The sequence below is a fragment of the Gopherus flavomarginatus genome, chromosome 5 (genome assembly GCF_025201925.1).
Source record: "Gopherus flavomarginatus isolate rGopFla2 chromosome 5, rGopFla2.mat.asm, whole genome shotgun sequence".
Taxonomy (NCBI): domain Eukaryota; kingdom Metazoa; phylum Chordata; order Testudines; family Testudinidae; genus Gopherus; species Gopherus flavomarginatus.
In genome coordinates, this window is record NC_066621.1 from 153,364,174 (window position 1) to 153,385,756 (window position 21,583).

Consider the following 21,583-nt stretch of genomic DNA (forward strand, 5'->3'; position numbering starts at 1 on the left):
TGCCATGGTTTGATGCATTGACACGGCTGGGTGTTGCCATGGTTTGGTGCATTGACATGGCTGGGTGTTGCCATGGTTTGGAGCATTGGCAGATCCAAGTGTAGCCTGGTGCATTGGCACGGCTAGGTGTTGCCCTGGTTTGGTGCATTGGCAGATCCGAGTGTAGCCTGGTGCATTGGCACGGCTGGGTGTTGCCATGGTTTGGTGCATTGACATGGCTGGGTATTGCCATGGTTTGGAGCATTGGCACGGCTGGGTGTTGCCAGTGCCGGGTGCACTGGCAGATCGGAGTGTAGCCTGGTGCATTGGCACGGCTGGGTGTTGCCATGGTTTGGAGCATTGGCAGATCAGAGTGTAGCCCGGTGCATTGGCACGGCTGGGTGTTGCCCTGGTTTGGAGCATTGGCACGGCTGGGTGTTGCCCTGGTTTGGAGCATTGGCACGGCTGGGTGTTGCCATGGTTTGGTGCATTGGCACGGCTAGGTGTTGCCAGCGTTGGGTGCATTGGCAGATCCGAGTGTAGCCTGGTGCATTGGCACGGCTGGGTGTTGCCCTGGTTTGGAGCATTGGCAGATCAGAGTGTAGCCTGGTGCATTGGCACGGCTGGGTGTTGCCCTGGTTTGGTGCATTGACATGGCTGGGTGTTGCCATGGTTTGATGCATTGGCACGGCTGGGTGTTGCCATGGTTTGGAGCATTGGCAGATCAGAGTGTAGCCTGGTGCATTGGCACGGCTGGGTGTTCCCAGCGCCGGGTGCACTGGTAGATCCGAGTGTGGTTTGGTGCATTGGCACGGCTGGGTGTTGCCCTGGTTTGATGCATTGGCACGGCTGGGTGTTGCCCTGGTTTGGAGCATTGGCAGATCAGAGTGTAGCCTGGTGCATTGGCACGGCTGGGTGTTGCCCTGGTTTGGTGCATTGACATGGCTGGGTGTTGCCATGGTTTGATGCATTGGCACGGCTGGGTGTTGCCATGGTTTGGAGCATTGGCAGATCAGAGTGTAGCCTGGTGCATTGGCACGGCTGGGTGTTCCCAGCGCCGGGTGCACTGGTAGATCCGAGTGTGGTTTGGTGCATTGGCACGGCTGGGTGTTGCCCTGGTTTGATGCATTGGCACGGCTGGGTGTTGCCCTGGTTTGGAGCATTGGCAGATCAGAGTGTAGCCTGGTGCATTGGCACGGCTGGGTGTTGCCAGCGCCGGGTGCACTGGCAGATCGGAGTGTAGCCTGGTGCATTGGCACGGCTGGGTGTTGCCATGGTTTGGAGCACTGGCACGGCTGGGTGTTGCCCTGGTTTGGTGCACTGGCAGATCCGAGTGTAGCCCGGTGCATTGGCACGGCTGGGTGTTCCCAGCGCCGGGTGCACTGGTAGATCCGAGTGTGGTTTGGTGCATTGGCACGGCTGGGTGTTTGCCCTGGTTTGGTGCATTGGCACGGCTGGGTGTTCCCAGCGCCGGGTGCACTGGCAGATCCGAGTGTAGCCCGGTGCGCTGGCCTGGCTCGGCCCACGGGCTCTGGCACGGTTCGGGGCGGGTGCAGGCGCTGGGGCTGGGCGCAGAGCGGTCCCGCTGCCGCGCAGGGTTGGGCGGGCTCTGGGGACGCATCACCGCTACCCGCCGCCCCAGGCTCCTCCAATGGGGCCGGGCCAGGTCAGGCCGCGGCCCGGGTGCGGGACACGTCGCACGTCCGCAGCTTCCCGGCCGGGAAATCCCGGGCGCGCCTAGCGGGGCGGGGCCGCCCGGCCGGGTCTAGTCCCGCGCGCCGGGCAGCCCCGCACAGACACGCGCCATGGGCCGCTGCGACCTGCGCTGGCTGCTGCTGGGACTGCTCGGGGCGGCGGGGCTGGGACCCGGGGCGGCCGCCGGGCAGCCGCTGCCGGGCTCCGCGGAGCAGAGGTGCTTCTGCCAGGTGAGAGCCGCCTGCCCGGCCTCTGCGCCCCGCGCGTCCGTCCGTCCGTCCGTTCCTCCCTCCTCTCCCCCCTCTGCGCCTGTCCGCGGTGTCTGTCTGTCCGTCCCGTCCTCTCCCCGCTTCTGCGCCTCCCCCAGGTGTCTGTCCTTTCTCACTCCCCCAGGTGTCTGTCCGTCCCTCCTTTCCCCCCTCTGCGCCTGCCCGCGGTGTCTGTCTGTCTGTCTGTCCCTCCTCTCCCCCCTTCTGCGCCTCCCCCAGGTGTCTGTCCTCTCTCACTCCCTCAGGTATCTGTCCGTCCCTCCTCTCGTCCCCGCGTGCCCGTCTGTCCCCCCGTCTGCGCCTCCCCCCAGTGTCTGTCACGGTGTGTTCTGCCCCCCATCCCCACACCCATGTTATCTGCATGTTTCTTTGTCCCTCCTCCTGTCACATCCTCCCCTACCTGTCTCCTCCCTAAAACAACGAGGAGTCCTTGTGGCACCTTATAGACTAGCACATTTATTTGGGCATAAGCTTTTGTGGGCTAGAACCCACTTCATCAGGTGCATGGAGTGGAAAATCCAGTAGGCAGAGATCTATAGCAGTACATGAAAAGATGGGAGTTGCCTTACCAAGTGGGGGGTTGAGACAAGTCAATTAAAGTGGGCTATTATCAACAGGATGAAAAATCACTTTTGTAGTGGTAATCAGGGTGGCTCATTTCAAACTGTTAACAAGAAGGTGAGAGTAACAGTAGCGGCAAATTAGCATGGGGAAATCAGGGTTTTTTTAGTTCCTGTAATGACCCATCCACTCCCAGTCTTTATTCAGGCCTAATTTGATGGTGTCCAGGTTGCAAATTAATTCCAGTTCTGCAGTGTCTCCCTGCCAGGGCACTCACTAATCTCCTCCTTAACCTGTGTTGTGAAGGGTGGGTCTCCAGAACTGTGTGAGCGTTAGGTCTGGCTTGGCAGTGCTGGAGTCTGAAGGTCTTTGTTAACTGTTCAGACAGTTGACCAAGGGTCGTGGTGGATTGTCCATCGCAGAGAATTTTTCAGTCAAGGGTGGATTGTGTTTCTAAAAACTCTGTTCTAGGAATTATTTTGGGAGTGTTCTCTGGCCTGAACTATATAGGAGATCAGACTAGGCCAGGGGTTCTCAAACTTCATTGCACCGCGACCCCCTTCTGACAACAAAAATTATTGCAGGACCCCGGTAGGGGGGACTGAAGCCTGAGCCCACCCAGGGAGGGGGGAAAGCCAAAGCCCCACCTCCCCAGGCTGGGGGACCAAAGCCGAAGCCCAAAGGCTTCAGCTGCAGGTAGGGGGCCTGTAACCTGAGCCCTGTCGCCCAGGGCTAAGCCCTCGGGCTTGGGCTTTGGCCCAAGCCCCAGCAAGACTAAGCCAGCCCTGGTGACCCCATTAAAATGGGGTCGTGACCCACTTTGGGGTCCCAACCCACAGTTTGAGGACTAGGTGATCACAATGGTTCCTTCTGGCCTTGGAATCTATGACACTATGAAACCATAGACACAGCACGGACAGCAGCAAGCTGCCCTGCTGCCAGTGCCAGTGCGTCTCCTCCCTGAGCTGGAGGGACCCATCATCAGGGGTGAGAGATGGTGTACTTTACAGGCTTATTACAGTCCTTAGGCCGGGGTAGTCGATAGGGGGACCGCAGGCCAAATCTTCACCGCCAGATGCTTTTGAATGGACCCCAAAATCTTTTTATTTTCTTACAGGGGCGGCTCCAGGCACCAGCAAACCAAGCGTGTGCCTGGGGCAGCAAGCCGCAGGGGGCGGCCTGCCGGTCGCCATTAGGGTGGCAGTCAGGCTGCCTTAGGCAGCATGCCTGAGAGAGGTCTGCTGTTAACGTGGATTCGGCGGCATGCCTGCAGGAGGTCCGCCGATCCTGAGCATTCAGTGGCAATTTGGCGGCGGGTACGCCGAAGGCAAGGGACTGGCAGACCTCCTGCAGGCACGCCGCCGAAAGCTGCCTGACTGCCGTGCTTGGGGTGGCAAACTACATAGAGCCACCTCTGTTTACTTATTATGATTGTTGTTTTACTATTTTCTCTGTAGTCTGGACCTTGACTATACCTTGACCAAAAAATTTGGACCTTGGCAAAAAAATAATTGACTGGTCTAAGGTATTTCAAGGATGTACATCACTATAGTATCTGAGGGTGAAATCTTCCTATCTGTCCTGTTTCTCACTTATCACATTCCCAACAGTCAGGAGCTATTCCTTATGCTTCTGACATTCAGGAGAGAGAGGAACGCAAGAGAGAGATTTTGACAGGTTTTCAGATTTGTCCTGTGTACAGGCCTCTCTTGTAGAAGAGATTAAAGTATAAAATCCAATGTTAAGACTGTAAATGTATAATAAAGTTTTTGTTGCAATGTTAACTCTTCCACATTGCATATGCTGGGTCAGATCCTCAGTCAGCGTAAAGCAGTGAAGCTATGCTGACTTACACCAGCTGAGGATCTGTCCTGCTGTGTTTAAGCGATACATTTAACAGCCTAAACAGCAACCATGTATGTGCAAGGCAAGGACCAGATCTTGCAATTATATGAATGGACCCCACTCCAAATAGCCGACTTTGACTCATTTGCAGGATTTGGGGCCCAGATGAGTTAAAATTGCAATGAAATATTTTAACACTTTCATTTTCTGACCCATGTTTAAACCTTGTAACCTCAATGTGACAATAACAGGTTTTGTATTAACTCCCTCTTTCTTTTCCATCTATTAAAAAGGAAGTGGGAAATGGGAACTATGGAGTTGCACAACTGGCTTGGGTTAATACTCATTTTCATGTAGATAGCCTGTCAGAGATATACTGCTGATAAAGGATAAAAAATGTTATTCAGTTCTTTGAAGGTGTTTTGCTTATATATAACCATAGAGACTGAATAATAATTGGGAGAAAGAGGCATTAATTCACACAAGTACAAGTCTAATGAAAAGCAAGTACCACCGTATAAAGCAGTATGGGACAGACATAGAATAGTGCTTTGCATATGCACACCGAAGTGCTTGTTCTTTTCTTTTTCCTTTGGGTGGGAATGGTTGGCGCTATAACTTGTGCATCTGAGCTCTCTAAAGCCAGTTTTTTTCCTGCTGCCTTTTCTTTTAGAATATACACCTCTATCCCGATATAACGCTGTCCTCGGGAGCTAAAAAATCTTACCGTGTTATAGGTGAAAGCACGTTATATCGAACTTGCTCTGATCCTCCGGAGTGCACAGCCCTCCCCCCCCCCCCCGCACTGCTTTACCGTGTTATATCCGAATTTGTGTTATATCGGGTCACGTTATATCTGGGTACAGGTGTAATTTGTGCTGTTAATAGCATTTTTCATAATCGAGGTATCCCGAACTTTATCACCTTCACAAAATGGGTTTGGTTATGTGCTGACAGTGTTGTGTAAGGAAAGAGAATAGCGTGTATGACCCCATTAGCTCAGACATGGCATAGGATGACACTGGGGATGTTGGTACAGACTTAAGATAAAACTAGCACTCACAACATTTCAGATGCTGGACCAAATAGGTCCTGATTCTGCAGTGAGCTCCATGTGGGCTGGTTTCAGTGAGGCTCTCCATGGGGGAGATTGAGGCCTAACTTTTTTGACAGCTACATTACAGTTCCTTTACATTAAGACCACCACTACCCAGTTCTGAAACTTTATCAAAAACAGGCCTGTGTAACTAAAAACAACATAACAATTTCACATAATGTTGCTGCTTTACCGTATGTCTCATTAGCACTAAATATCATTTCGACATCTCTGTTCCAATAACTTTACAAACAGCTCATCCTCCACTCAGATATTTTTGTTTATGATGCATTATATGCTCTAATCAATCATTAATCAAGTCTCCCTGTGGACTCCCAAGAACTTACTGCACATATGTTGTTTACAGACCTTTGTAGTTGCTTTGTGGAAACACTGCAGGTGTTGGGTGATGGGCAACCTGGATTTTGGTCGAACATTGTGCAGTTAGGCAAATGAAGGTTATTCAAATAACACAAAGGTGTGGGGTTTTGTTTTTTGTGTGTGTCAGTTTGGTACCTGGCCATAATAGAAAATGTGAGAAGTTGGGCCTCAAGAATATCTGATCCTTTGCTCCTTGAACAGATTTTTAAGTCGCGTTCCTTTTCTTTTTATTAGTTTTTTGTATTACGGTAGTGCCTAGGAGCCCTTGTCATGGATCAAGAACTCAGCATGTGTTAGGTGCTGGACAGAGATAGAACAAAAAGATGGCCCCAAAGAGCTTACAATCTAAGTATAAGACCAGAGACAACAGATGGATATGGACAGACAGGGGAAGTCAAGGAAATAGTGAGACAATATTGATCAGTGTGATCGGGCGTGGTATCAGCACACTAACGTCTGTCAAGTTTTTGGTAGGCAAGACAGCAAAGGAGAGTTTTTTGGAAGGATTTGAAGGGGGAGAATGACAGGGCTTTGCAGATGTCTTTGGGGAGTTCCTTCCAAGCAGTAGGGGCAGCAAGATTCCTGTTTGAAAATTTAATCAGTGCGTGATGGAGGCTGACATCATGGTCCAACCGAAGGGCTGACTAGACGTTTCGGTAGCGAGTAAGAGATGATGGGTAGAGTGGGAATAGGCTATGAAGGGCCTTGCAAGTGAAGACAAGTAGCTTGTGTTTAGAGACAGAGAAGGGGGAACGAGTGGAGGAAGGCAAAGAAGGGGCCGCATGGTCAAAGCAATGGGCTAGGAGAATGAGCTCCTTAAGTTTGTGTTTTCAAGCCCTGCCCTGACCACTGAGGCAGGAATTCATACCTGCCGACACTCAAAATGTCTCCATAGTGTCATCTGGGGAGAAAAACTGGGATGCATCTTCTAACTCTATTGGCAACTGCAGCTCCCTGCTGTAGACACACACTCTGAAATGTCACCTGACGCAACTTCAGTCTCCACAGTGTGAGATGCTGCCAGGGAACTCAGTAGGTGAGATACTGCTGAACGCACAGCTCTGCACCTTGCTCCTGGAGCTACCAGTGAGGCTAACGTGAGAGCCCCACAAGCCCAGTCTTGGCCCTGACATCATACAGGAATCACCTGGATGCAGTGGGGGAGGGCAGGATCCCAATGTACAGCCGCTGTGGCAGAAAGTGGGCTTAGAAGCCTCCATAACTGAAGATCTCCCTCTGGCCATGAGCTGCCAGCTCACAAAAAATAATGAGTTGATCCCAAATCTGAGTGGAGTACCACAAGCAGGGAGAGCTGGGAGGTGGTAACCAGGGTGGCTGCTGATATAGGCTAAAAGATGCTCCTCGTTCCATCCTCTTGAGATGATCCCACTTCCTGTTCTGGCTGCAGGTGGGGATGGCAGGATAATGTGTCACCATCTTCCGCAGCCTAGCTGTGGAGTGGGGGGCAGATGTGGGGAGGAAGACGCAGACACCCTGCTTTCATTACCTTGGAAGCTTGTGGGAGTCTTTGCACTGACTTAAATGGGAGTTGGACTGGGCAATGAAGAGGAAGGGGGTGACTGAGAGAAAGCGAGGGGGCAGGGAGCAAACCAGACATGGGGGGAAGAAAGTAGAGGGGATAGAGCAGAGAGGACAATTGCAGAAGAGTGAAGAACTAGATGAGGGAAAGGAGGGAGATGAAGTGAAGGAGGAAGAACAAAGGCAAGGGAAATATAGTAAGATTTTTATCTGATTGGGGTTTAGTACCAAAATATTGCAGTGATCTAATGGCTATGTTAGGTACACACGCCATGCTCATACATTAGCATTAGAGAGTTAATTAGACATGCATACTGAGTTCCAGTTGCATTCCTTCACAAGAAGGCCCCAGACTTCCTCAAGAATCTGGGCCACTCGTATTGTCTGGGATGTTTGTATCTGCCAGCTGCAACTGCATCATAGCTTTAGTGTTGGTATCTTGTATTTGGGCAGAACCAGCCCTGCCCTCTTGCCTCATGTCATGCTTACGCACCCCTTCCATCTTTGACACTATCATAGCTTTAGTGTTGGTATCTTGTATTTGGGCAGAACCAGCCCTGCCCTCTTGCCTCATGTCATGCTTACGCACCCCTTCCATCTTTGACACTATCATAGCTTTAGTGTTGCCTCCTTTCGCTTGGGCAAAACCAGCCCTAGCCTCTGGGCTCAGGGAAACCCAACTGTTCAGTTCAGCGAGTCCCGTGAACAATGAAGCACATGGCACCTGTTTGTGAGTATGTCAGCTTGTGTGTTTTATCTTAAACAACTGTTCCAGATAAATATTTATTTTTTAAAGATGTCACTTAGTGTGTGGCATATGTTGTCAACACATTTATAATTAAGACGTCGCTGCCATGACAGTAGGCGCTGTAGATACCCAAATAAATAACATTACAGCTTCTGCTAAGGGGCCTAAAGCAGCAGGGAAAGACATTGATACAGTGGCGTATGTCCATATAAGGACCTATAAGGAACATTGTAACTCTGGAATTACACTAGACCAGAGGTGCATTCTTACGTTTCCTGGCTGGATTTTGCATTTTGATCTTGTCTATTTCTAGACTTTCTAGAGCAGGTCAGCTTAGCCAGGGCAAAAGTGAAATGGAAGCCTTGTTAGTCTTATTGGGACCTTTCTCCTTGCATCAGTAGCATTGCTTCAGTCCTCTAGGAGGCTTGGATCACACACAGTGCTCGGTAGCTCTTTTCTATGGGACCTTTGGTGTCTCAGGCGTCAGCATCTTGGAGGCTTCCTGGCTTCACTGGCTCCTGTTCTGTCTCCCTTTACATTGTCTCCAGCCTTTGGCTCCTCAGGAAGGGAGGCAGTGGTAGGTAAGCAGGCCAGTAGTGCATGCTAGACCATGTGTATGCTTGAGAACCGAACCATTCCTAACTGGTAGGCTAGAAGTGGGTGGAGCACAAAGGGTGAATTCCTGAGTGTATTAAGTCAATGGGAATTGTCAGTGGAGCGAGGAGTTCCATGTGCCTACACTAGATGTGCTGAATTGTTCGGAACTCTCTGCGTGGCCTATTCTTTTTCCTCGTGCTGTTCTAAACCCTATAGTGCAGCTCCCAGAAGCAGCGGAATCTGGGCTGTTTCAAAAGACAGTCAGTGCCCGTGGGAACTGTCTGCACAGTGGCAGTGCCATCCATCCATGCTGGTGGTATTGCCCTACACACTGCAGATCAAAACAGCTCATGCTGAATCAGTGAAAGCAAATCTAATCCCAGCAGTGTTTTGGCATGCATGCCCCTTGAAGCAATTCCGCATGCAGGTATTCCATGTTTTTCGAGGATGCCAGCAGGACCAATGTGTTCTCAGAATAGAACCTTTTTCTAGTGTAACTGAATCATTAGCTGCCCAGATTTGCACCACAGTAGCTCTGAACACCCAGCTGGATCACAGTGCAGTGCGTTCCCTGGCTTAACTGAAGAATGCAATATTTCCAGAAAGTAGCAATAAAGATTTTGAAACAGAAGTGAGTGTAGACTAGAGATTAGTCAGTTAATTTTTTTTAATTGGGTGGCTTGGCCTTGTGATAAACTTAATTTCTGAGCTCTTAATTTTACAGCAATTGCAATGCAAAACGCCTTCAGTTTCCCAATTACAGAATCGTAGAATTGTAGGGCTGGAAATGTCAATGTTTATACTGAAAACATGAGGTCAGGTGTAGGAAATAGTACTAGGTTTGCTTTGTAAAACAGGAGACTTCAAAACCAAACATAGAACCATAGTCTTATAACAAAAATACATTGTTTATGGGGAAGCAGGAGTGCTAGCATGGTAATGTAGACTTCCCTTTCCACTGAGTTCTGCAAGCCTCGACTGTGGTCCAGGTTGCCCAAATGATTTCTTTAAAGGAGTCAATTCCACAGTACTGACGCACAATAGGAGAGATTCAGGTTTGGAGACTGGGCTCCTTATTCCTCAGCCAGCAGACTAGGCCATTGCAAAGTCAGTCATCTGGAGCTTTTCCTGAAGGGTGCTAATTGTTCCATCCATTCTTTCTCTCCTTGTTTAACCACTGTCTAGGAGGAAAGTGTTCCATTGCCCCCTGTCCCTTTTGGGGGTGGGGGAAGGGAGCAAGAAGGTGTTTAATTGCCTCAGTGGTGATTAGCACTGTTCTGTTCAGATGTGTATGTGCCCTTCGTGTAGTTATCAGAGTGCCTTACAGAAGTCTTCAAGTGAGGTGATTAGCATCTCTTGCCTGGCTCATTCTTTCATTCTTCCCTTTCCCAACAATAATTTGTAAAAGTATATTTTTTAAAATAATCTGGTAGGTGTCCATGCTGCTCCATGTTTGCCCCAGAGAAGGCAGGGCAAAGAAGTGTGCCTTCCCTGGGAGTGGAATGTAGGAAGGTTGATGGTGGTACTTTGCTCCTGTGGGATTTCATTCCTCAGTCTGGGACCAGCCCCTGAGAAAGCTCAGTCCCCCAAACAGAAGAGATTTATCCTACTTTGCACAGTTCATTTGGGCCTGAGGAGCAGACTTATTTCTGTAGCCCTCATCCCGGATCTTTAGGTATCCTGGGCCAAGCTGATGAGTGCCTGAAAAATAAGGACCAAGACTGAATTACTTGCAAGGGAGAGAAGAGAATTAACAAGAAGTCCTTGAAAACAACAACAAAATTCTGCTGTCTATATAGCTCCATATTTACTTTGTTCCTTGCTTCTCTTATAGTATTATTCCTGTCACCCCCTGGCAATCGCTAGAACAACACCATTACAAATTTACACTTAGCTGTCACCAACCTTGACGCCTGTAAGGATCCTCTGTTTTCCATTATCCTCTCCTTCTGCCTCTGCCTGCAGCTTTGCTTCCAGTACAATGAAGAGGGAGCTGAGATTTGACATGATCAGAAATTTTGGAGAATGAACTAATATTTTGTCTGTGCGTGTAAATGGTTATGTGCTATAGGGTTCTGCTATTTTTGATAGGTGTTGAAGGACAGGGTCAAGGGAACCTATTATAATAAACTGTAACAAGCTTCCTGTGGATATTCACTTCATAAACTAATCTATCTATTTAAATATAAAGTCCTTCTTGGTCTTTAAGTCCTTGAATTTCCAAAACTGTAATATTACCCAACACTGTATAATGCCACATTGCTATATGTTGGACTGATGTGCCAAAATGCTATATAAGTCACCAACATAATGTAAAGGGTTGGGTGCTGAGAGTATTTCGGCTCAGGTGTTTTAACGCTGAGTTGTTTACTTCTTACTCTGTCTACTTATTTGACATTGTGCAACTTCCTCTTTGAGCCAGCAATCTGCGTGCAGTAAGACCACAAATGAATCTGTCTTCTCATGCGGTCTTAAAAAAGCACTCAGCAACAACACAGCCCACTGAGTTGCTTTGGAATGATGCAAGAAATGTTGGCTTTTTAAACTAGATTTAACACGAATATTTTCTTGGATCTCTGTAATCGATGGCAGAAGAGATTCCATCACATTTTGTCCAGTTTTGATTAAAGCAAGTAAAATGGCAGCAACACAGTTGCCTAAAAATGGTTTAATAAAGTGGTTTAATGGGACTTTATTTTGGTCGTTGTGAGTTCTGATGGAGGTATTATTATCGCTTAATTGGTCTTGATGCAGGGGACTGGCACTCCTTACAATACTGAGGGTCCATCCAGACTACGAGTGTAGACCAGGCCTGTGATGCTACAGGGATTGTTGTCCTATAAGAACCTAGGTAGGCAATTGCCATTGGTATAGTTCCGTTAAAGTTCAGGGCATTCAGCGTCTTGCTGGATCAGGCCCTAAAATTGTACATATACAATCTGTGTGGCCAAAGGAGTGTATTTATGTGTGCTTTGTAGACAGAACAAGAGTGTATGTGTAATAATACAACTTAGTCAAATGTTTCAATCAGAAGCTAAGTTTTTTAAAAAGAGTGAAATATTCATGAAATATCAGCTCTTCAGCAGTATGCCAACTATGAATAAGTTTTGGAGAAAGGGCATTCCTCCACAGAGATTTACAGACACCAAGATAAATTGAAAAAGGCACAAGACAGTTCTCAAAGCTGTGTCTAAAAAAATAAAAAATACCAAGCCAGTACAGCAAGGTTGATGCTTGTTAATTCTCATTAACCTCCTTATCTGTTAGCCTCTTAGGAAAAGTCTGGGAAGACGTTTTGTATTAAATATTGTGCATTGTACTTAAAAATAGATCCTATATTTTGTTCATATTATGTGTCATATTTTATTCTTTATTCAACAGGTCACTGGTTACTTAGATGATTGCACCTGTGATGTTGAAACCATAGATACATTTAACAACAACAAGCTTTTTCCTAGATTAAATAAACTTCTGGAAAGTGACTACTTTAGACATTACAAGGTATTTTCATATTAGAAAATTATATTCATTGCCAAAAATATGTCGGGACTAGATAAGTAATGTGTTTTTGTGGTTTTTTTTGTGTTTTTTGTGTTTTAAATCTCCTCCATATAAGTTATCAATTATCTTTTAATTCATGTATTCTTGTTTTAGGAACATGATCATAACAATTCAGACTTTCATACTATTCGGAGAACCTTAATTTGAGGCAATATAGTCAAATAAATTATATCAAATTTTAAGAATTGCTTCTGAAGCACTTTTTCCCCTTAAAGGCTTTAGTGGTAGAGCAAGGAAGTGGTTTTTATGCCAGGTGAAGTTTGGAAAATATTTGCTGGGGCAAAAGCTGTGCAGTGAGAACAATATTTTGTTTGTACACACGAAGAGACACTTAACAAGACCAAGCGAATTGGTCATTATAACGTCTATCCAGTTTTTATTAAACTGGTCCTTTACAGGCCAAATTCTGCCTGCGATTACACCCATAATAACCTGGCTGGAGTTGCATGAATATAAGCAGGGCTGAATTTGTGCCAGGACAGTCCTGGCATGTCTAGGTTTGGCAGCTCATAGCCCCAGCACCTCTGGGCTTGCTGCATCAGTGATGAATGTAAAAAAATTGCTTGAGCCCTGGCACCTCTTTCATTACAAATTAAGCACTGACTGTAAGTGAGTGCAGAATTTGGCCATTTGTGCTTTTAAAAAACCTTTCTACCTGGGGAGTCAAACATGAGGCAGTGTTTGAGTATATTCATCATAGAATATCAGGGTTGGAAAGGTCATCAGGCTAGTCCAACTCCCTGACAGATTTTTGCCCTGATCCCTAAATGGCCCCTCAGGGATTGAACTCACAACCCTGGGTTTCGCAAGCCAAGGCTCAAACCACTGAGCTATGCCTCCCCCTATTACTGTTTAAATAAAATCATTACATGTTAGGGTTGTTTAGGAGAGCACTACTTGGAGGTTGATATTTTGAGGCAGGAAAGGGGGTAATTGAGAATCTGCTCTAGGCCCAGGAGCATCTAAGAAAGGCCCTGAAAAATGCGCTACCAAATGTCTGAAATCTTTAATGTCACCGTATTTAACATCATCTGTAAGGTCATCTCAACTGAAAACAGAGAGAAGTACAAAAGTTTATCCTGAATCATTTTCACCAGTCGTGAAGTTCACTCCTGTGTAGAAAGCCAGAGCATGGGCCATGCGTCACTTAAGCCTTTATAAAAGGGTGGATTGCTATGTGCTGAGTTACACCTTAAATGAGAATTATTGCAAAAGTTATGGCTTAGATCTACTTCAAAGGTAACAAGTGTTGTTATATTAGGCTGTGGTTCATATCGTTGGCTTGGTTATGTGGATTTGTATAATATGTAATTATTTTTTATATATAATTCTTTATAGGTAAACCTAAAGAAACCTTGCCCTTTTTGGAATGACAGCAGTCACTGTGGGATAAGAGACTGCGCAGTAAAGCCTTGTGCATCTGTAAGTACACGAATGTGTTCAGGTCCAGATTTGTAATGGTATTTAAGCATTGCTGCTCTGGCCAGCATCTCAACCCCTAAGTCTCTTTTTCAAAAGGGATTCAGGCATTTAGGAGCCAAAATCCCATTGACAGTCAATGAAAATGAGACTTAGCTCCTAAATCGGCTAAGTGTTGCAAGGCTGTGCACAGCAATGCCTAAATACCTTTACAAATCTGGCCACAGTAACTTGTTTCTTCTTTAGCCAATCTTTACAGAGGACAGCAATCCTTGCTTTTGCTTACTGTAGCTAACACAATTGTAGCTTTCTGATCAGGTTTATACAGATAAGTGCAGAGTTTCAAAAAGTTCAGTGAATAGAAGATTGTTGGGGGCGGAATAGATCTGGACAAGGAGGAGAGGTCTGGAGATAAGTGTGAAAAGCAAGGGACATATGCTTTTTTGTTAAAATATTATATGTTTGCTGTTGAAGAAAAAAATCCAGAATACATAATGTTGTTCTTTTAGTTAAATTAAAAAAATGTAGATGTCTGTCTCATGATGTTCTCCTCCTAGTACCGCATGGCAAGAAAATCCTCCAAATATTAATGATTAACCTGTTGAATTGGAGATAGTTCACCTCCCAAAGACTTCATAAATATCTGCTTTAATTACTTTTGGTAAATGAAATAACCAAACAAACATTCATTTTTTGATAATAGCTGTAGAACTAATCTGAAAAGTTTTCAAAATATATCACTGTTTAAAAATGTATAGTGTGTACCTTCTAAAAATGAAACCTACATCTATCTCTTGAGTTGTGAAGAATATGTATTAAGGTTGTAACAACCAACAATAATGCACTTTTATGTAGAAATCCATGATTAAATCGAGTCTTCCTGACTAGTGATTTAAATCAAATCCACCCTGGATGAAAGCAGTTAAAAGAATACAGTACTCTAAAGGTAGAAGGCTGCCTGGTATGAGCTGATCCTATTTAGATAATTTTCACGTATCCTTAAAAAGCACAGTGTGCATTTAAGTAAGCTTGCCTAGGAAGAGAATGGGCTTTTCTTCCCTCGATAGCCATGTTGTAACATCTCAAATATAGAGGTGAGGAGGCCTGATTAACAGGAAATATACCAGCTGATGTAACACTTTAAAACAGTCTAGTTCAGGAAGAATTACCACTCACTCACACATACTGTGTATTCTGCTACATTTGGCTAATTCCATCTCCCTTCTTCCCCCTCTCCCAAAAAGACATGAATATTAATTTCTTACTGGTTTTTCTGTGGCACTCCCCCCATAATATCTGAATGCCTCACAAATGTTAATGAATTAGCCTCCCAGCATCCCTATGGGATAAGAAAGCAAGCATTATTATTCTCTTTTGAGAGAATAGGGAAACTGAGGTACAAAGAGACTTGGGGCCTGATTCTGGTGTACGCTAAGCCCCCTTGCACTACTATGGCAGTAGAGAGGAGCCTAAATGTAAATGAGAATAAGGCCCTAAAGGAAATGCCTGCGATTAAGAAGGATGTTGATAAATTGGAGAGGGTCCAGAGAAGAGCCATGAGAATGATTAAAGGAATCGAAAACATGACTTATAGTGATAGACTCAAAGAGCTCAATATATTTATCTTAACAAAGAGAATGTTAAGAGGTGAGTTGATTACGGTCTATACCTACCTACATGGGGAACAAATATTTAATAGTGGGCACTTCAGTGTAGCAGAGAAACATATAACACGATCCAAAGGCTGGAATTTGAAGCTAGATAAATTGAGACTGGAAATCAGACGTACATTTTTAACAGTGGGAGTAATTAACCTTTGGGACAATTGACCAAGGGTGGTGGTGGATCCTCCATCACTGACAATTTTTCAATCAAGGTGAGATGTTTTTCTAAGAGCTCTGCTCTAGGAATTATTTTGGGGAAGTTCTATGGCCTGCGCTATACAGGAGGTCAGACTAGGTGATCACAATGGTCCTTTCTGACTGTGGAATCTATTAATCACACAGGAGATCTCATAGACTCATAGACTCATAGACTCTAGGACTGGAAGGGACCTCGAGAGGTCATCGAGTCCAGTCCCCTGCCCTCATGGCAGGACCAAATACTGTCTAGACCATCCCTGATAGACATTTATCTAACCTACTCTTAAATATCTCCAGAGATGGAGATTCCACAACTTCCCTAGGCAATCTATTCCAGTGTTTAACTACCCTGACAGTTAGGAACTTTTTCCTAATGTCCAACCTAAATCTCCCTTGCTGCAGTTTAAGCCCATTGCTTCTTGTTCTATCATTGGAGGCTAAGGTGAACAAGTTTTCTCCCTCCTCCTGATGACACCCTTTTAGATACCTGAAAACTGCTATCATGTCCCCTCTCAGTCTTCTCTTTTCCAAACTAAACAAACCCAATTCCTTCAGCCTTCCTTCATAGGTCATGTTCTCAAGACCTTTAATCATTCTTGTTGCTCTTCTCTGGACCCTCTCCAATTTCTCCACATCTTTCTTGAAATGCGGTGCCCAGAACTGGACACAATACTCCAGTTGGGGCCTAACCAGCGCAGAGTAAAGCGGAAGAATGACTTCTCGTGTCTTGTTTACAACACACCTGTTAATGCATCCCAGAATCACGTTTGCTTTTTTTGCAACAGTATCACACTGTTGACTCATATTAAGCTTGTGGTCCACTATGACCCCTAGATCTCTTTCTGCCATACTCCTTCCTAGACAGTCTCCTCCCATTCTGTATGTGTGAAACTGATTGTTCCTTCCTAAGTGGAGCACTTTGCATTTATCTTTATTGAACTTCATCCTGTTTACCTCAGACCATTTCTCCAACTTGTCCAGATCATTTTGAATTTTGACCCTGTCCTCCAAAGCAGTTGCAATCCCTCCCAGTTTGGTATCATCTGCAAACTTAATAAGCGTACTTTCTATGCCAACATCTAAATCGTTGATGAAGATATTGAACAGAACCGGTCCCAAAACAGAACCCTGCGGAACCCCACTTGTTATACCTTTCCAGCAGGATTGGGAGCCATTAACAACTACTCTCTGAGTACGGTTATCCAGCCAGTTATGCACCCACCTTATAGTAGCCCCATCTAAATTGTACTTTCCTAGCTTATCTATAAGAATATCATGCGAGACTGTATCAAATGCCTTACTGAAGTCTAGATATATCACATCCACCGCTTCTCCCTTATCCACAAGGCTCGTTATCCTATCAAAGAATGTTATCAGATTAGTTTGACACGATTTGTTCTTTACAAATCCATGCTGGCTATTCCCGATCACCTTACCACCTTCCAAGTGTTTGCAGATGATTTCTTTGATTACCTGCTCCATTATCTTCCCTGGCACAGAAGTTAAACTAACTGGTCTGTAGTTTCCTGGGTTGTTTTTATTTCCCTTTTTATAGATGGGCACTATATTTGCCCCCTTCCAGTCTTCTGGAATCTCCCCCGTCTCCCATGATTTCCCAAAGATAATAGCTAGAGGCTCAGATACCTCTTCTATTAACTCCTTCAGTATTCTAGGATGCATTTCATCAGGCCCTGGTGACTTGCAGGCATCTAACTTTTCTAAGTGATTTTTTACTTGCTCTTTGCTTATTTTCTCTTCTAAATCAACCCTCTTCCCGTAAGCATTCACTATACTAGACATTCCTTCAGACTTCTCAGTGAAGACCGAAACAAAGAAGTCATTAAGCATCTCTGCCATTTCCAAGTCTCCCGTTACTGTTACCCCCTCCTCATTGAGCAGTGGGCCTACCCTGTCCTTAGTCTTCCTCTTGCTTCGAATGTATTGATAAAAAGTCTTCTTGTTTCCCTTTATTCCCATAGCTAGTTTGAGTTCATTTTGTGCTTTTGCTTTTCTAATCTTGCCTCTGCATTCCTGTGTTATTTGCCTATATTCATCCTTCGTGATCTGCCCTAGTTTCCATTTTTTATATGACGCCTTTTTATTTTGTAGGTCACGCAAGATCTCAAGGGTAAGCCAAGGTGGTCTTTTGCCACATTTTCTATCTTTCCTAACCATTGGAATAACTTGCTTTTGGGCCCTTAATAGCGTCCCTTTGAAAAACTGCCAACTCTCCTCAGTTGTTTTTCCCCTCAGTCTTAATTCCCATGGGACCTTGCCTATCAGCTCTCTGAGCTTACCAAAATCCGCCTTCCTGAAATCCATTGTCTCTATTCTGCTGTACTCCCTTCTACCCTTCCTTAGAATTGCAAATTCTATGATTTCATGATCACTTTCACCCAAGCTTCCTTCTACTTTCAAATTCTCAACAAGTTCCTCCCTATTTGTTAAAATCAAGTCTAGAACAGCTTCCCCCCTAGTAGCTTTTTCAACTTTCTGAAATAAAAAGTTGTCTGCAATGCAGTCCAGGAACTTATTGGATAGTCTGTGCCCCGCGGTGTTATTGTCCCAACATATATCTGGATAGTTGAAGTCCCCCATCACCACCAAATCTTGGGCTTTGGATGATTTTGATAGTTGTTTGAAAAAAGCCTCATCCACCTCTTCCACCTGATTAGGTGGCCTGTAGTAGACTCCCAGCACGACATCACCTGTGTTTTTTACCCCTTTTAGCCTAACCCAGAGACTCTCCACCCTTCCGTCTCCTATGTCCATCTCCACCTCAGTCCAAGTGTGTACATTTTTAATATATAAGGCAACACCTCCTCCCTTTTTCCCCTGTCTATCCTTCCTGAGCAAACTATACCCATCCACACCAACATTCCAGTCGTGTGTATTATCCCACCAAGTTTCAGTAATGCCAATTATGTCATAGTTGTATTTGTTTATTAGCACTTCCAGTTCTTCCTGCTTATTACCCATACTTCTTGCATTTGTATAAAGGCATCTAAGATACTTGTTTGATTTTGTCTCCCAGCTTTGCCCTGACCCTCCTTCCTCTCTGCCATTATAGCCCGTGCTCCCTCCTGCTTCCAACCCATCTCCCAGGTCTTCTTCCCCACTTTCCTGTGGGCTTTGCTCACCTGTCCCCGTCGAACCTAGTTTAAAGCCCTCCTTACCAGGTTAGCCAGTCTGTGCGCGAATAAGGCCTTTCCTCTCTTCGAAAGGTGAACGCCATCTGTTCCTAGCAGTCCTTCCTCAAGTAGCATCCCGTGGTCGAGGAAGCCAAAGCCCTCCTGGCGACACCATCTTCGCAGCCAGGCATTCACCTCCACAATGCATCTGTCTCTGCCCGGACCCCTACCTTCAACAGGAAGAATGGAAGAGAATACCACCTGCGCTCCAAACTCCTTAACCCGTACTCCCAGAGCCCTGTAGTCACTCTTGATCTGCTCAGCATCACACCTCGCAGTATCATTTGTGCCCACATGGATGAGTAGCATGGGATAGTAGTCAGAAGGCCGGATAATCCTCGACAAAGCCTCTGTAACATCTCGGATACGGGCCCCTGGCAGGCAGCATACCTCCCGGGATGAACGGTCAGGGCGACAGATGGGTGTCTCCGTCCCCCTCAGCAGAGAGTCTCCAACCACCACTACCCTACGTTTCTTATCAGTGGTGGCAGCAGACCTCCCAGCCTTAGGGGTACGAGACTTCACCCCCTTAACTGTTGGGGGTGATTTCTTCTCTGCTGTATCTTTTACCACAACAGGAGGGTTCGCAGCAGCGGTGGAGCACTGCCCGCTGCTAGAAGTAACCAGCTGGCCGTGTACACCCTGAGCCTCCTCCTCCACTGGTGTGTCAGGTACACCCTGAGGCATCTCCTCTTCCACTGCAGTGTCAGTAGTCCCGTCAACTGGGACAGCACCATCAGCTGTCTCCACATGGATACTGTCCAGGAATTGCTCATGGACATAGATGTTCCTCAGCCAGGCCACCTCCTCCTGTAGCTCTCCCACCTGCTGCCTGAGAGATTCCACCAGTAGGCACCTTTCACATTGGATGCCACCCCCAGCCTGGATATCAGTAAGTGGAAATTGCAAATTACAGTCTTTGCAAGCCCACACCAGAATCTGGGTAAAAGCATCCATGCTTTGGTGCTCTGTCTGGCTACAGGCGCAGGTGGAGGAGACAGAAGCAGTGCTGGCACAGGTGTTACGGGTCCTCCTCACCATTTTAAGCCTCCCTCTGTCAAAGTCTCAAATTCCTGTCTACAGCTCTCTGTCCGCTCCTCTTTGCTGTGAACAGAAGGGTTTTCGATGTGGCTCAGGTTATGGGTTCAACGGACCAATGGGTCACAGATGAGACCAACAAGGGAGCCCCCTCCCTTCCTACTCCCCTTCCAAACTCCCTTGCAAAACTCCCTGTTAGCAGCTCCTGTTCGCTAAGCTCCCTGGTCGCTTGTGCGCAGCTTTATAAAGCCCTGGCCTGAGTGAATGCCCCGCCCACTGGTTCTAGGGAGGAGTTAAGATTTGAGCCGAGATCTCTTGAATCTCAGTCCAGTGCCTTAATCCTAAAACCACGTTGCCCCTCTAACTAATTTTATTGAAAGCAGCAAAGAGTCCTATGGCACCTTATAGACTAACAGATGTATTGGAGCATGAGCTTTCGTGGGTGAATACCTACTTTTATTGAAAGATTTTTGGTCAGTTTCCTAATGTTTCCTGAAATTAGACTAGAAGACCACATCAGCACGATGGACAAAACATGTCTCCGTTTTATATCTTGCATTTCAGAACGAAGTCCCTGGTGGAACTGAATCTGCAAGCTATAAGGTATGTGTGTCTTTATGAATGGTATGACATGTGACTGTTAAATTTCACTACAGCTGATACAAACCTCTCTAATGAGGTTGACATAAAGTGTACCACAAATAACCTCTGTTCCTCCTGACAACTGCTGTTTAGAATATTGCCCCTTTTTAATGTCACAATGCTCATAAAACTACTTCCCATTCAAAACAACTAAGTTGTTGGAGTTTCAGAAATTGCCAGTGGGGACTTTTGAGGTGAAATTCAAAGTGATCACTACAATTGCATGGGCCTCTAAACATCTTCAAATACCCTGCTCCTTTTGTAGAAATACAGGTTAAGATGAAATATTGACAGACAATTGTGAGCTGTAGGTGCCTAGCATCTTTGAAAATCAGACGAAATGCTTTAATGGATTTGGGGAAGGATTTTAAATGCAGAAAATCAGCTATTTCCTCTTTGCCTTCTAGTATTCAGAAGAAGCCAGTAAACATGTTGGAGAATGTGAGGAGGCTAAGAGACTTGGTGCCGTTAATGAATCTTTGAGGTATAATTTCATTCAATAAATCATTATGTTTGTCATAAAGAAAAATGAATATTGACTCTCAAACTCTCTTTACCTTTATTCTCTGTAGCGAGGAAACCCAGCGAGCCATGCTTCAGTGGACCCAGCATGAAGATTCTTCAGACAACTTTTGTGAAGCTGATGGTATGAGGCTCTGTCTAGTGTGAATGATTTTGTGATGATATTTAAACAAAGGCTGATTGCGAAGTCTGAAATCTTTGTAAAAATTTAAGCTGTGGAATAATATACTAATGAGTTTGAATTCTTTGTGTTTAATCTTTATTTGTACTTTTTTGAAGAGATGCAAGAAGAACTATTCCTTGTCAAATTTGCTGCAGTGGTAAACCTGACTTTCCATATGCCTTAACTCTGTAATGGTTGAGACGAAGTCCATGTTTACACTAAGAGTGCTTCAGCAGTGGTACTGTAATGCTGTTGTGTAGATGTTTCCCATAGCCACAGAAGGGATTTTCCTGTTACTGTAGGAACTCCACCTTCCTAGGTGACAGTAGCTAGAGCAATGGAAGCATTCTACACCAGGGGTTAGATCTTAGCTACATGAGTATCATAGATTATTAGTGTTGGAAGGGACCTCAGGAGATCATCTAGTCCAACCCCCTGCTCAAAGCAGGGCCTATCCCCAAATGGCCCCCTCAGG

General features: G+C 45.7%; 2 protein-coding genes across 5 annotated transcripts in view; one reads left to right on the forward strand and one right to left on the reverse strand.

The window, feature by feature from the left end:
- The first annotated feature begins 1,714 nt into the window (after positions 1-1,714).
- Positions 1,715-21,583, forward strand: part of ERO1A (endoplasmic reticulum oxidoreductase 1 alpha) — a 39,132-nt gene continuing 19,263 nt past the window's right edge. For 2 of the 3 annotated variants that reach the window (XM_050954707.1, XM_050954708.1), the window contains exons 1-6: positions 1,718-1,904; positions 12,092-12,211; positions 13,610-13,693; positions 20,346-20,384; positions 20,831-20,907; positions 20,996-21,069. In XM_050954707.1, the coding sequence (XP_050810664.1) occupies positions 1,785-1,904; positions 12,092-12,211; positions 13,610-13,693; positions 20,346-20,384; positions 20,831-20,907; positions 20,996-21,069 (514 nt within the window). In that variant the 5' untranslated portion in view covers positions 1,718-1,784. Of the gene's footprint in view, positions 1,905-12,091; positions 12,212-13,609; positions 13,694-20,345; positions 20,385-20,830; positions 20,908-20,995; positions 21,070-21,583 lie in introns of all 3 variants that reach the window. The other variant, XM_050954709.1, reaches the window with a different exon arrangement.
- GPR137C (G protein-coupled receptor 137C) overlaps positions 9,360-21,583 on the reverse strand; it is a 66,604-nt gene continuing 54,380 nt past the window's right edge. The window contains exon 8 of one of the 2 annotated variants that reach the window (XR_007774614.1): positions 9,360-10,411. The gene's annotated coding sequence lies outside the window, so the exon portion shown is untranslated. The remainder of the gene's footprint in view (positions 10,412-21,583) is intronic. The other variant, XR_007774612.1, reaches the window with a different exon arrangement.